The following is a 14,530-nucleotide window of genomic DNA, read 5'->3' as shown; positions in this document are numbered from 1 at the left end:
GCTGTAGATGTGTGGTATTATTTCTGAGGGCTCTGTTCTGTTCCATTGGTCTATATCTCTGTTTTGGTACCAGTACCATGCTGTTTTTTTGTTTGTTTGTTTTTGTTTTTGTTTTTGTTTTTTTGAGACGGAGTCTCTCTGTGTCTCCCAGGCTGGAGTGCAGTGGCGCGATCTTGGCTCACTGCAACCTCTGCCTCCTGGGTTTACGCCATTCTCCCGCCTCAGCCTCCCAAGTAGCTGGGACTACAGGCGCCCGCTACCACGCCCGGCTAGTTTTTTGTATTTTTAGTAGAGATGGGGTTTCACCATGTTAGCCAGGATGATCTCGATCTCCTGACCTCGTGATCCACCCTCCTCGGCCTCCCAAAGTGCTGGGATTACAGGCTTGAGCCACCGCGCCCAGCAACCATGCTGTTTTGGTTACTGTAGCCTTGTAGTATAGTTTGAAGCATTTTTTGTGTTTAAAATATTATTTAAAAGGATAAACCATATCTAATTAACCAGAATATGAAGTATTTAAAGTTAATGAAAACAAAGTACCAATTTTTGTCTTGAAGTGTTTACAAGAAAAAGATGAACACATCAAAAGATTACAAGAAAAGATCACAGAAATAGAAAAATGCACTCAAGAACAACTTGATGAAAAATCCTCACAACTGGATGAGATACTTGAGAAGTTAGAAAGGCACAATGAAAGAAAAGAAAAACTAAAACAACAGTTGAAAGGAAAGGAAGTAGAACTTGAAGAAATTAGAAAAGCTTACAGGTATTTTATAGTACAGTGTTTCCCACTGAGAAATAAAATGTGGCTTAATAATTTAATAAACCCTATTTATTTTTCAAATTACTTCTCATATTAGTACACTGAATCGGAAGTGGCATGATAAAGGAGAACTTCTGTGTCATCTTGAAACACAAGTAAAAGAAGTGAAAGAAAAATTTGAAAACAAGGAAAAGAAACTTAAAGCGGAAAGAGACAAAAGTATTGAACTACAAAAGTAAGCATTAAGTTCTAAAGGATTTGAGATCTCCTTAATCATAAACACTGTGGAATGGGTGAAATATGTATAAAGAGAGGAGGGCTAAAAATCTCGTAGGACATAGTTATTTGCCAAGAAGTTTATTTCCATTTCATCTGTAAAATGAAGATAGCAGTAGCACCTACCTTAAATTTTAGATAAGAGGTTGACATTTTATATATATATGTGTGTATTTATGAATAGATATAGCTTGTATGAATTATCTAGTTCTTAGAACAGTGCTTGGCACATAAGAATTGCTATATGAGGCAGGCCACATGTGGTGGCTCACGCCTGCAATCCCAGCACTTTGGGAGGCCAAGGTAGGTGGATCACCTGAGATCAGGAGTTCGAGACCAGCCTGGTCAACACAGTGAAACCCCATCTCCACTAAAAATAGAAAAAATTAGCTGGACAGGGTGGCAGGCGCCTGTAATCCCAGCTACTCAGGAGGCTGAAGCCAGAGAATCACTTGAACCTGGGAGGTGGAGGTTGCAGTGAGCCGAGATCACACCATTATACTCCAGCCTGGGCAACAAGAACGAAACTTTGTCTCAAAAAAAAAAAAAAAAAAAAAATTGCTATGTGAACATTTTGTTTTTATTATGATGAGCATTTTAAACTGTATTTGAATGAAAGCAGCTAGTGATATTTTAGTTGTTGTAAGTGAAATTTAGAGGAGACTGCCAGTTGACTACCAGGGGCAGTGAGCTCCTGAGGAGGCTAGAGGACATTTAGATAGCAGTTGCCAGTACAAGCTGAGAATGAGAGCCAATTTTTTTGTTTGTTTTTCCGAGACGGAGTTTCACTCTTATTGCCCAGGCTGGAGTGCAATGGCGCAATCTGGGCTCACTGCAACTTCCGCCTCCTGGGTTCAAGCAATTCTCCTGCCTCAGTCTCCCAAGTAGCTGGGATTACAGGCATGCACTACCACACCCAGCTAATTTTTTGTATTTTTAGTAGAGACGGGGTTTCACCATTTTGGCCAGTCTGGTCTCGAACTCCTGACCTCAGGTGACCCACCCGCCTCAGCCTGACAAAGGGCTGGGATTACAGGCATGAGCCACCATGCCCGGCCAAGAGCCGATTTTAAAGAGAGGAAATAAAATGTGTACCTGGTTGCCACTGTTAAGTGGGTTCCATAAAATACTCAAGAGGAAATAAGGTTTTACTGTGTTAAATAATATAACTAAACTTGTTAAAAATAATTTATACAGTTGGAACCTTCAAAATTAAGTAGCACAGCTTCATGATTAGTTCTTGTATGAAGACAGAGTGATACAGATAACATGGCTATGGATAGCCCAAAAATCTCACTTAAAGGTAGGTTCTAATTATGTCAAATCTAATGTAACCTGGAATTTGATTTCTTGTTGTGATCAGTCTAATGGGAAAGTGTTGTTACACTGCAGAAAGTTTTGGTTGATAGCACAGTTGTTTTCTGTTGATAGATCCTGTTCCACTTTGCTTTCAACAAGTACTAAAACAAGAACCTTGGCTTGGAATCTGTTGCAGTTTTTTATCCTGCCAGTAACAAATTTACAGTTAGGAGTCTTTCAGATTCTAAAAGAAAGTCATATTCTATAATTAGCAAAAAACTAATAAAAATTATAAAACCTAGCAATCTTTAGACTCTTTTCCATTGCATTATTCATTTTACCATTAATATAAAAATGCAGACCTGATTTTATACATGAATTGTCTTTATGACTAAGACTGCTATAAATACTTTTTAATTTAATGGAATTGGAATAAAATAAGCCAATTATTATTAATAATAACAGGTTTTACTTGTATAGCTTTTTACAATTTATAGGTTGATTTCTTCTATCTTATTTTGAACCCATCAGTAATCCTGTAAGTTTGGCAGAACAGGCAGGATTGTCCTGTTTTATAGTTGAAAAACTCAGCTTGTGACTTGCCCCTAGTCACTTGGCTACTAAGTGGTACAATTTTAAAAAGGCTTTTGATGCATGTTCCTTATGTTCAATCTGTTATATTACTGATTGCTGTACCAAAACCAGAAAATGTGTTCTTTTTATGAACATTACTTTTTTAACAGCATTATTTGTATTTATATAAAGAAATTGTTTTGCCTCCAGGATACTTTTAGCATGAAAATTTTGTGAATACCATTTAATGTGTTTTGTCCACTAAGCATTACCATAAGGAAGCCACAAATATATGTTCATAAACTTAAACCATCTGTAGTATGCACTTCTCAAATTATCACATTGAAAACCTAGAGAAAAAATATTGATAGTAGTCATCATCTGTGACGGTGCTTATAAACTATACCCTCAAGCCAGATGGTGGCTCACCTCTGTAATGCCAGCACTTTGGGAAGCCAAGGCGGGCAGATCACTTTAGGCCAGGAGTTCAAGACCAGCCTATCCAACATAGTGAAACCCTGTCTATACTAAAAATACAGAAAATTAGCTGGGCCATGGTGGTGCACAGCCTGTAATCTCAGTTACTTGGGAGGCTGAGGCATGAGAATCACTTGAACCTGGGAGCCAGAGGTTGCTTTGAGCCATGATCATGCCACTGCACTCCAACCTGGGTGACACAGCCAGACCCTGTCTCAAAAATAAAATAAAATTAAAACTATACTCTAAGACTCAAAATAAATTGGGAAACAGAATACTCTAACTTTCAGAAAATGAAAATATAACAAATATTAGTGATATATGATCCTAACCTAATTGTTACCCTAATAGATTTTGCTAGATGATGAACTACTTGTATCTTTAGTTACCCTGTAATAGCCCTTTGATATTTTCATAATACTGAGTTACATTTTCATTAGTATGAATGTGAGCCACCCGAGAAGAAATAACATCCTAATCTATACATTCACACCACATATACACATATATATGTGGGTGTTCTTGTTTTTTTAAGAAATGCAATGGAAAAGCTTCATAGTATGGATGATGCCTTTAAAAAACAAGTTGATGCAATTGTTGAAGCTCATCAAGCTGAAATAGCACAACTGGCAAATGAAAAGCAGAAGTGTATTGATTCTGCAAATTTAAAGGTACTGTAAGTAAAATTCACTTCAGTAATCAGTATATTACATGACTATAGCTAAGTAAGTTAGATCTTCGAGAATTATAAAGAGAAAAGGCAACATGATCTCATGACCAAATAGATATGAAGAATGTTACCAAAACTATCATGAAACCAGGGTAAAATGTTGGTAATACTTAGATTAATTGTAGAACATAATTCTAATTTCTAAACAAAAATTGTACCTTGGATTCTAATGTGTACTTTCTCTGCTCTCTGGATAAAAATTTCATATCTAATCTTGGATAGAAGTCTATTTGGTTACACATAGGCAGGGTGAGAATCGGAATGTATTAAACATAATCCATCGCTATCTTGGAAAAAGTTATCAAAGAGTACTAGGGTTCAAGACTATCAACTTTATTATCTCAATATGATTAACAAAGTAATGAGTTTAAAGTGATGCTAAATCACAGGCAAACATCAGAAGCACCTATGAAGCTTTTTAATAATAGTACTTAGGTCGGGCGCGGTGGCTCACGCATGTAATCCCAGCACTTTGGGAGGCCGAGGCGGGCGGATCAGGAGGTCAGGAGATCAAGACCATCCTGGCCAACATGGTGAAACCCCGTCTCTACTAAAACTACAAAAATTAGCTGGGCGTGGTGGTGGGCACCTGTAATTCCAGCTACTCAAGAGGCTGAGGCAGGAGAATGCCTTGAACCCGGGAGGTGGAAGTTGTGGTGAGCCGAGATGGCGCCCCTGCACTCCAGCCTGGTGACAAAGCAAGATTCTGTCTTAAAAAAAAAAAAAACACCGTATTCATGAACTTCCCCTCAGAGACTCATTCACTAAGTCTGAAGTCAGACTCAGGTATTTTTTTATTTCACAGGTGATTCTTATGTGACCTCTCTGGTGAGATAATTATGAATTTCCATTTTTTCCTGCTTCTGAAGTGGTAATAAGAAACTAAGGTATCTGTAAAACTGTAGATGCAGAAATCAGCAACTATAAAAGAGTGCACCAACAGAAAGGCAAAGTAATGCTCCATATAGAAATTATATGACTGGGTGCCGTGGCTCAAGCCTGTAATCCCAGCAGAGGCCAAGGCTGGTGGATCAGTTGAGCTAAGGAATTCAAGACCAGCCTGGCCAACATGGTGAAACCCCATCTCCACTAAAAATACAAAAATTAGCTGGGTGTTGTGGTACATGCCTGTAGTCGCAGCTATTTGGGAGACTGAGGTCACAGGATCACTTTAGCCTAGGAGGCGGAGATTTCAGTGCTCCAAGATTGTGCCACGCTGCACTCCAGCCTGGACTACAGAGCGAGACCCTGTCTCAAAAAAAAAAAAAAAAACATAATCAAGGTTGTTGTTTAAATGACATTATCCTCAGGACTCTGTGCAAAGAAAAAGAGGGAGTAAGGTCTTTGGAAATAATCGCAATAAGAATATAACTTGTCCAAAATTTAGTCTTTTGTTTCATGTGAACAGATATTCCAAATATTTTACTTAAAAACTACCAAATGCAGGCCAGGCACAGTGGCTCACACCTGTGATCCCAGCACTTTGGGAGGCCGAGGTGGGTGGATCATCTGAGGCTGGGAGTTCAAGACCAGCCTGACCAACATGGAGAAACCTCGTCTCTACTAAAAATACAAAATTAGCCGGGCATGGTGGCACATGCCTGTAGTCCAGCTACTCAGGAGGCTAAGGCAGGAGAATTGCTTGCACCCGGGAAGCAGAGGTTGCAGTGAGCCGAGATCACACCATTGCACTCCAGCCTGGGCAAAAGAGTGAAACTCTATCTCAAAATTTTAAAAAAGCTACCAAATGTAGGCTGGGCATGGTGGCTTAACACCTGTAATCCCAACACTTACTAGGAGGTTGAGGTTGAGGTGGAAGTATCACTCAAGACCAGGAATTCAAGACCAGCCTGGGCAACATAGCAAGATCTCGTCTCTACAAAAAAAAAAAATGTGTTAATTATCCTGGCGTAGTGGTACACGCCTGTAGACCTGTCTACTCAGGAGGCTGAGATGTGAGGATTGCTTGAGCCCAGGAGTTCGAGACTATGGTGAGCTATGATCATACCACTGCACTCCAGCCTGGGTGACAGCAATATCCTATCTCAAAATTTTAAAAATCTACCAAATGTTTAACAAGGGTACATCAGGTAATACTAAATAAGGATTAAACCTTAAATAAGGTTACAGGTAATACTAAATAAGTTAATACTAAGTAAAGTTTAAGTATTAACCTCAATACTAAATAAGTTTAAGGTTTAAACACTTAAGGGAAGTGTTTCAAGTAATATCAAAGGGAAGAGTTTTAGAAATAGCACTAGAGCTTAAATATGATATATGATCATTGGGTTTGCAGGCAGGGGATTATGAGGTATCAGATAGTGGTGATTATTTAAATTAGGAGAAATACTAGTTTTCTAAGGGAAAAGAGATTGAGAGATCTATATTAGGGGTTAGAAAGCATGAAGTAAACATAAAAAGATGGTCATATTGGTAACATTATCAGAAGTTATGATATCGTAGGAAAGACAATTTCAATTAGAAGTTAACGATATCAACTACAGCTCCTCCTAGGAGAATGTAGGTTAGGAATAAATGATAAAATGATCTCTCAAAAAGATGGCAATATATAACCACCAACAGTATTTTTAGAAAAGCTGTAGGCACTACATTAAAGATAGAGTTTCTTTGGGGAAGGAGGTTATTTCAGTTTTAAAAATCTATAAGGAACTGGTGTTTAAGTTGAACTTGTGACTCAGCATTGATAAGCAGCATAGGACTGTAGAAGGATTAATCAAAAGCATGGGATTCTGTCCTAGCTATGATATATAGAAACTGTACAACCATAAACAAATTTTCTAAGCTCCAAAATAGAGTTAAAATTGTGTGTTTGTGTGTGTGTGTGTGTATGTGTCTGTGTGTGTATATATATATATTTTTTTTTGGAGATGGAGTTTCACTCTTGTTCTAGCTGGAGTGCAATGGTGCTATCTCGCCTTACTGCAACCTCCACCACCTGGGTTCAAGTGACTCTCCTCCATCAGCTTCCCGAGTAGCTGGGTTACAGGTGTGTACCACCACACCCGGCTAATTTTGTAATTTTAGCAGAGGCAGGGTTTCACCATGTTGGCCAGGCTGGTCTCGAACTCCTGACCTCAAGTGATCTGCCCACTTCAGCCTCCCAAAGTGCTGGGATTACAGGTGTGAGCCACCACACCTGGCTAAGTTAAAATATATTTCCATGTCTTGGCCAAGCGCGATGGCTCACGCCTGTAATCCCAGCATTGGGAGGCCAAGGTGGGCGGATCATGAGGTCAGGAGATCGAGACCATCCTGGCTAACATGGTGAAACCCCATCTCTACTAAAAATACAAAGAAAAAAATTAGCTGGGCGCGGTGGCAGGTGCCTGTAGTCCCAGCTACTCAGGAATCTGAGGCAGGAGAATATCGTGAACCTGGGAAGCGAAGCTTGCAGTGAGCAGAGAGCGCGCCACTGCACTCCAGCCTGGGCAACAGAGTGAGACTCCGTCTCAAAAAAAGGAAAAAATATATATATATACATATATATATATAGAGAGAGAGAGAGAGCCATGTCTTTTTCACAAGAAGTTTATGAAAACTGAGTAGATAATATATTAATGCATGAAAGTACTTTGTATACTGTATAAATACTGTATTTTTCCTATTAGCATTTGAGCAAGTTACATTTTACTGTCATTTCTTCAAATACATCACAAATTTCAAAATGTGTAAGAATAAATTGTGGGCCTTTTCTTTCAGAGTGCATTTTAAAAATTCATTTTCTTTAAGAAATTAAAATGTAAAATTTACATGTCAATTTAGGTCCATCAAATTGAAAAAGAAATGCGTGAACTTTTGGAAGAAACGTGCAAGAACAAAAGAACAATGGAAGCAAAAATTAAGCAACTTGCTTTTGCTTTAAGTGAAATTCAGCAAGATATGTGATGGTTCTGAGAATGAATTTAATTGAAATGGACCAGCAGACCTATTGTAAAAATGATTAAATATTGTAATCGTAGTAACTGCTATGACTTTGAAATGTCTCTTTCTACACATTTCATTATGAATATATTTTTAAAGACTTTTGATCAAGTATTTATTAATTGTATAGGTTTTTTATAATAAATTGTTGACAGTTTTGTCTATTAGAAAAAAACTGTCATAACTAGACTTAGCATTTTTCTTGTTTCTGTACTATACGTTGTTTGGTAATTACGCATGTGCCTACAAATTTGTAAATGAAAAGATTAGTATTTTGACTATATGAGGTGAAATATTTTAATCGTTGTCTTATTGTGATGATGAAGAACTAATTATATTTATTGTCATTTAGTTGATGTAGCTCAATTCTTTTAAAGTGCTTATGTTGCCAAAAAGCATTTGAAATCTGTATGATAAAAGATGTGGAATTCTTAAGAAAGTATATGTAGCCATCTCCACATCACTCATTGACCCCTTTTTTTATAATGCATATATCTTTTCATTAAAGATTACATTTAAGGTTTTATAAATATTGTCTGTTCCTGAAGAGGAACACCACTGTTCTACCTTCATTCTCCCTTCTAGTCACTGTATATGAAGAAATTCTGATATTGTAACTGGAAGCAGTAACTCATTTCATTCCATACCAGGTCATTACGGTATTACTATTTCACTTTTGTCACATCATATGCTATGTATGCAGAACAAAAGTCTGAAGTACTATGCCCCTCTTCTATTTCTAAAAGGAAGAAAATATACATTTTCTTGATATCGGTACTGAACTAAGATTTTAAAAGTAAATGGAACAAAAATAATTTAAGTGCTTCATAAGGAGGAGGCCCCATTTCATTATAGATAATCTTTGTGTTGAAATTTGTGAGACAACATCAAACATAACATGTATAATGGGAGTCTTAGAAGAGGGGTGAATATTTGGAGAAGTAATGGCTGAAAACTTCCTCAGTTTGACAAAATACCCTACATGGCTGGGAGCAGTGGCTCATACCTGTAATTCCAGCACTTTGGAAGACCGAGGCAGGAGGATTGTTTGCGCCCAGGAGTTAAGACACCAGCCTGGGCAACATAGTGAGCCCTGTCTCTTAAACCACAAACAAACAAACAAAAACCTACAAATACAAGGTTTCAGTAAAGCCTGGGGTAAACAAAGAACGACATCTAGACTTTATAGTGAAACTGTTAGGGAAGCTCTTGAAAGGAGCAAGAAAATATTCTCATATAGAGGAACAACAGTTTAACAGCTGACTTATCAGAAACAATGGAGGCCAGAAGGCAGTGGCAATGTATTTGACATGCTGGAAGAAAAGGAACTGAATCTAGAATTCTACAGCTAGCAAAACTGTTCTTCAAAGTAAATGTAAAATAAAGACATTCTCAGATTAATGAAGACCAAGAAAGTGTATTGATAGCCAGCCTGCCTTAAAAGCTGAAGAAAACCTAAAGGCTTCAAAGAAATGATACCAGAAAGTGACTCAAATCCATTGAAAGAAATTAGTATTATAAAAAGTAAAATTTGTGGATAAATTTTTACATAAAAGACAATGTATTTTTCTTCTTTTAGCTAGAGACACAAAGCAATGATAACTATTGTTGAATTTATAAAAATATGTAACATGACAAAAATGGCATAAAGTTGGGGGAAGAAAATAGAGCTATATTTCAGAAAAGTTTACCAGATGAAATTAGTAGTAAAGATGGCTGCATTAAATTAAAATGTATATTGTCATCACTAGAACAGCCACTAAGAAAATAATACAGTTTAAAAATGAACACTGGAAATTCCACTTCTGGAATAACTAAATAAGGACTTCTGCAGACCTGTTTGCCACCAAAACGTTAACTGGTGCAAAGTACTTTAAAACAGCCATTTAAAATCACTGAAAATTATCCTTAGGGTATACAGCAAAAGAAGAAACATTTATTCGAGAAAAATTTAAATTCAGTAAGAATGGCAAAAACCTGTGGCACTGAACCAAGATCATGTCTCACCCTCAGTTCAGCCCGATGGCAGCTTCACAGTAAATGGAGCTCCTGGCCAAGAAGATAAGATTTCCTCTCCACTAACAAATACGATATTTCACCAGCTGGGCAGGCCATGAGCATTCCTCGTGTCTTTCAATAGGGTTATAACAAAGGCTAAATTCCTGGTACACGTAACAAAACTGTAGGGGGCTCTCTTCCTTCCATGCATAGGGCAGGCCAAGAGTACCAGGAGCCCAATTACACTTTCCCCAACTCATAAGGTAAAGACATTTTATAATGGTAAAATGTTAATCCATCAGGAAGTTGTAATCAGTGATACCTAACAAGAGAGCCCCAATATATATGAAGCAAAAACAGACTTTAATGGAGAAATTGGTTATTAAACAATAGAGACAAGTACTCCACTTTCAATCATGGATAGAACAACTAAGCAGAAGATCAACAAGAAAATAAAAGACATCAACACTATAAAACAACTAAGCTTAGCAGACATCTATACAACATTCTACTCAACAGCAGAATACTGTTACATCTGTATCAAAAGCACACAACATTCTACAGGTTAGATAACATGCTAGGCCATGAAATGAACCTCTGTAAATTTTAAAGTGCTGCAGTCATACAAAGCACATTCTCTGACCACAAAGGACTGAAATTAGAATAACAACAACAAAAACTGGGAAATTTACAAATATGTGAAAATTTTAAGACACTTCTAAATAAGCAATGGGTCAAGTAAGAAATCACAAAAGAAATTTAAAAATTGTTTAAGGCTGGCCAGGGGCAGGGGCTCACTCCTGTAATCCCAGCACTTTGGGAGGCTCAAGCAGGCAGATCACGAGGTCAGGAGTTCGAGACCAGCCTGACCAACATGATGAAACGCCGTCTCTACTAAAAATACAAAAAGTGGCCAGGTGTGGTGGTGCATGCCTGTAATCCCGGCTATTCAGGAGGCTGAGGCAGGAGAATATCTTGAACTGGGGAGGTGGAGGTTGCAGTGAGCTGAGATCACACCACTGCACTCCAGCCTGGGTGACAGAGTGAGACTCCATCTCAAAAAATTAAGGCTGCTACCACTTCCGACACCCACATGGAGGCTGGCAGCCCCAGCTGATCAGCACCCCACCACAGCCAACAAGTATACACTCTGCTGTGCTGCCACTGCCACTGGTATGAATTAACAAGCATGGATCCTGCTGCCACCACTTGATAAAGTGCTTTGGATGAAACCACCCTAAAGAGTGTTGTGGCCAGCAATCTGGGAACACTTTGGTACTTCCAGCATGGTGAGTTCACAACCTCAGAGGGCCAGAGAATAAAGTCAGGGGCCTAATACCAGCCCCTCAGACTTAGAAGTACATGCAGCCCAGGAATACTCAGCTGAGTCCTGACCTCCCAAAAAATCCAGAAACAGCTAGTTGGCTGAACCCACCTTATACCACAGTCAGAATCCTCCCACCCCAAGGATATCAAAGAAGATAAAAGCAAAACCAAACAAACAAGAAAAGCCCCATCCAAAGGACAAGAATTTCAAACATTGAAGGAACACCAGCCCACACAGATGAGAAAGAACCAAGAACTATGAAAACCCAAAAACTCAAAATGTCTTCCCTCCAAACAACTACACTAGTTCCCCAACAATCGTTCTTAACTGAGCTGAAATGGCTGAAATGACAGAAATAGAGATTAGAGCATGGATTGGACTGAAGATCATCAACATTCAAGAGATAGTTGAAATCCAATCAAGCATTCTAAGGGTTACAATAAAACAATATAGGAAATAAAAGCCAAAATCACCATTTTGAGACAGAACCTAACTGACCTGATAGAACCGAAAAACTTACTTCAAGAACTTCAGAATGCAACTGCATATATTAATAGCAGAATCAACCAAGCTGAGGAAAGAATTCAAAGCCCAAAGGCCTGCTCTCTAAAGTAGCTCAGTCAGACAAAATGGAAGAAAACTAATGAAGAATGAACAAAACCTCCAAGAAATTTGGGATTATGTAACAAAACCAAATCTGTGACTCACTGGCATCCCTGAAAGACAGGGAGAGAAAGCAAGCAACTTGGAAAACATTTCAGCATATCATCCATGAAAATTTCACCAGCCTTGCTAGAGAAGACAGCATTCAAACTCAGGAAATGCAGAGAACCCCTGCAAAATACTAAACAAGACCATCCCTAATACACATAAGTCACCAGATTCTCCAAGGCCAAATGAAAGAAAAAAGAGGCAACTCAGGGGAAACCCCATTAGGTTAACAGCAGACCTTTGAGCAAAAACTCTACAAGCCAGAAGAGAATGGGGGCCTATATTCAGCATTCGTAAAGGAAGCAATTTCCAACAAGAATTTCATTTCCAACCAAACTAAGTTTCATAAGCAAAGTAGAAATAAGATTCTTTTCAGACAAGCAAGTGCTAAGTGACTGTGTTACCACCAGATCTGCATTATAAGCAGTCCTGATGGGAGTACTAAACAATGTTAGGAAAGATCATTACTAGCCACCACAAAAACACTGAAGTACATAGACCAGTGACACTCTAAAGTAAACACACAAACAAGACTATATAATAATCAGGTAACAAGATGATGACAGAAACAAATCCATGCATATAAATACAAACTGAATGTAAATAGCTAAATGCCCCCAATTAAAAGGCACAGAGTAGGGGGCAGGGCATAGTAGAACGAAGGCAGCAGACAGCTTCTGCAGACTTAAATGTCCGTGTCTGACAGCTCTGATGAAAGTAGTGGTTCTCTCAGCATGGCGATTGAGCTCCAAGAATGGACAGACTGCCTCCTCAAGTGGGTCCCTGACTCCCGTGTAGCCTGACTGGGAAACACCTCCCAGTAAGGACTGACAGACACCTCAAATAGATGGGTGCCCCTCTGGGACGAAGCTTCCAGAGGAAGGATCAGGCAGCAATATTTGCTGTTCTGGAGCCTCTGCTGGTGATACCCAGGCAAACAGGGTCTGGATGGACTTCCAGCAAACTCCAACAGACCTGCAGCTAAGGGGTCTGACTGATAGAAGGAAAACTAACACAGAAAGGAATAGCATCACATCAACAAAAAGGACATCAACACCAAAACCCCATCTGTAGGTCACCAACATCAAAGACCAAAGGTAGATAAAACCACAAAGATGGGGAGAAACCAGAGCAGAAAATCTGAAAATTCCAAAAAACAGTGCCTCTTCTCCTCCAAAGGATCACAGCTCCTCACCAGCAAGGGAACAAAACTGGACAGAGAATGAGTTTGACGAGTTGACAGAAGTAGGCTTCAGAAGGTCGGTAATAACAAACTTCCCTGAGCTAAAAGAGCATGTTCTAACCCATCGCAAGGAAGCTAAAAACCTTGAAAAAAGGTTAGATGAATGGCTACCTAGAATAAACAGTGTAGAGAAGACCTTAAATGACCTGATGGAGCTGAAAACCATGGCACGAGAACTTCCTGATGCATGCATAAGCTTCAATAGCTAATTTGATCAAGTGGAAGAAAGGATATCAGTGATTGAAGATCAAATTAATGAAATAAAGTGAGAAGACATGATTAGAGCAAAAAGAGTGAAAAGAAATGAACAAACCCTCCAAGAAATATGGCACTATGTGAAAAGACCAAATCTATGTTTGATTGGTGTACCTGAAAGTGACAGGGAGAATGGAACCAAGCTGGAAAACACTCTTCGGTTTACTATCCAGGAGAGCTTCCCTAATCTAGCAAGGCAGGCCAACATTCAAATTCAGGAAATACAGAGAACACCACAAAGATACTCCTCAAAAACAGCAACCCCAACATGCATAATTTTCAGATTCACCAAGGTTGAAATGAAGGAAACAATGTTAAGGGCAGCCAGAGAGAAAGGTCGGGTTACCCACAAAGGGAAGCCCATCAGACTAATAGCGGATCTCTCAGCAGAGACCCTACAAGCCAGAAGAGAGTGGGGGCCAATATTCAACATTCTTAAAGAATAGAATTTTCAATCCAGAATTTCATATCCAGCCAAACTAAGCTTCATAAGTGAAGGAGAAACAAAATCCTTTACAGACAAGCAAATGCTGAGAGATTTTGACACCACCAGGCCTTCCTTACAAGAGCTCCTGAAGGAAGCATTAAACATGGAAAGGAACAACTGGTACCAGCCACTGCAAAAACATACCAAATGTTAAAGACCATTGATGCCATGAAGAAACTGCATCAATTAATGGGCAAAATAACCAGCTAGCATCATAATGACAGGATCAAATTCAAACATAACAATATTAACCTTAAATGTGAAGTGGGCTAAATGCCCCAGTTAAAAGACACAGACTGGCAAATTGGACAAAGAGTCAAGACCCATCAGTGTGCTGTATTCAGGAGACCCATCAGTGTGCTGTATTCAGGAGACCCATCTCACATGCAAAGATGCACACAGACTCAAAATAAAGGGATGGGGGAATATCTACCAAGCAAATGGGAAAA

General features: G+C 38.8%; 1 protein-coding gene across 1 annotated transcript in view; it reads left to right on the top strand.

Moving 5' to 3' along the window:
• The window catches only part of LRRCC1 (leucine rich repeat and coiled-coil centrosomal protein 1), a 41,470-nt gene extending 32,884 nt beyond the window's left edge, over positions 1-8,586 (top strand). Inside the window, exons 16-19 of the mRNA XM_011995649.1 lie at positions 558-766; positions 861-998; positions 3,924-4,059; positions 7,902-8,586. Coding sequence (XP_011851039.1) covers positions 558-766; positions 861-998; positions 3,924-4,059; positions 7,902-8,024 — 606 coding nt within the window. The 3' untranslated portion in view covers positions 8,025-8,586. The remainder of the gene's footprint in view (positions 1-557; positions 767-860; positions 999-3,923; positions 4,060-7,901) is intronic.
• Positions 8,587-14,530: the final 5,944 nt, after the last annotated feature.

The sequence above is a fragment of the Mandrillus leucophaeus genome, unplaced genomic scaffold (genome assembly GCF_000951045.1).
Source record: "Mandrillus leucophaeus isolate KB7577 unplaced genomic scaffold, Mleu.le_1.0 Scaffold494, whole genome shotgun sequence".
Classification (NCBI taxonomy): domain Eukaryota; kingdom Metazoa; phylum Chordata; class Mammalia; order Primates; family Cercopithecidae; genus Mandrillus; species Mandrillus leucophaeus.
The sequence above is the reverse complement of the archived record's forward strand: the minus strand, read 5'-3'. Positions and strand labels throughout refer to the sequence as shown.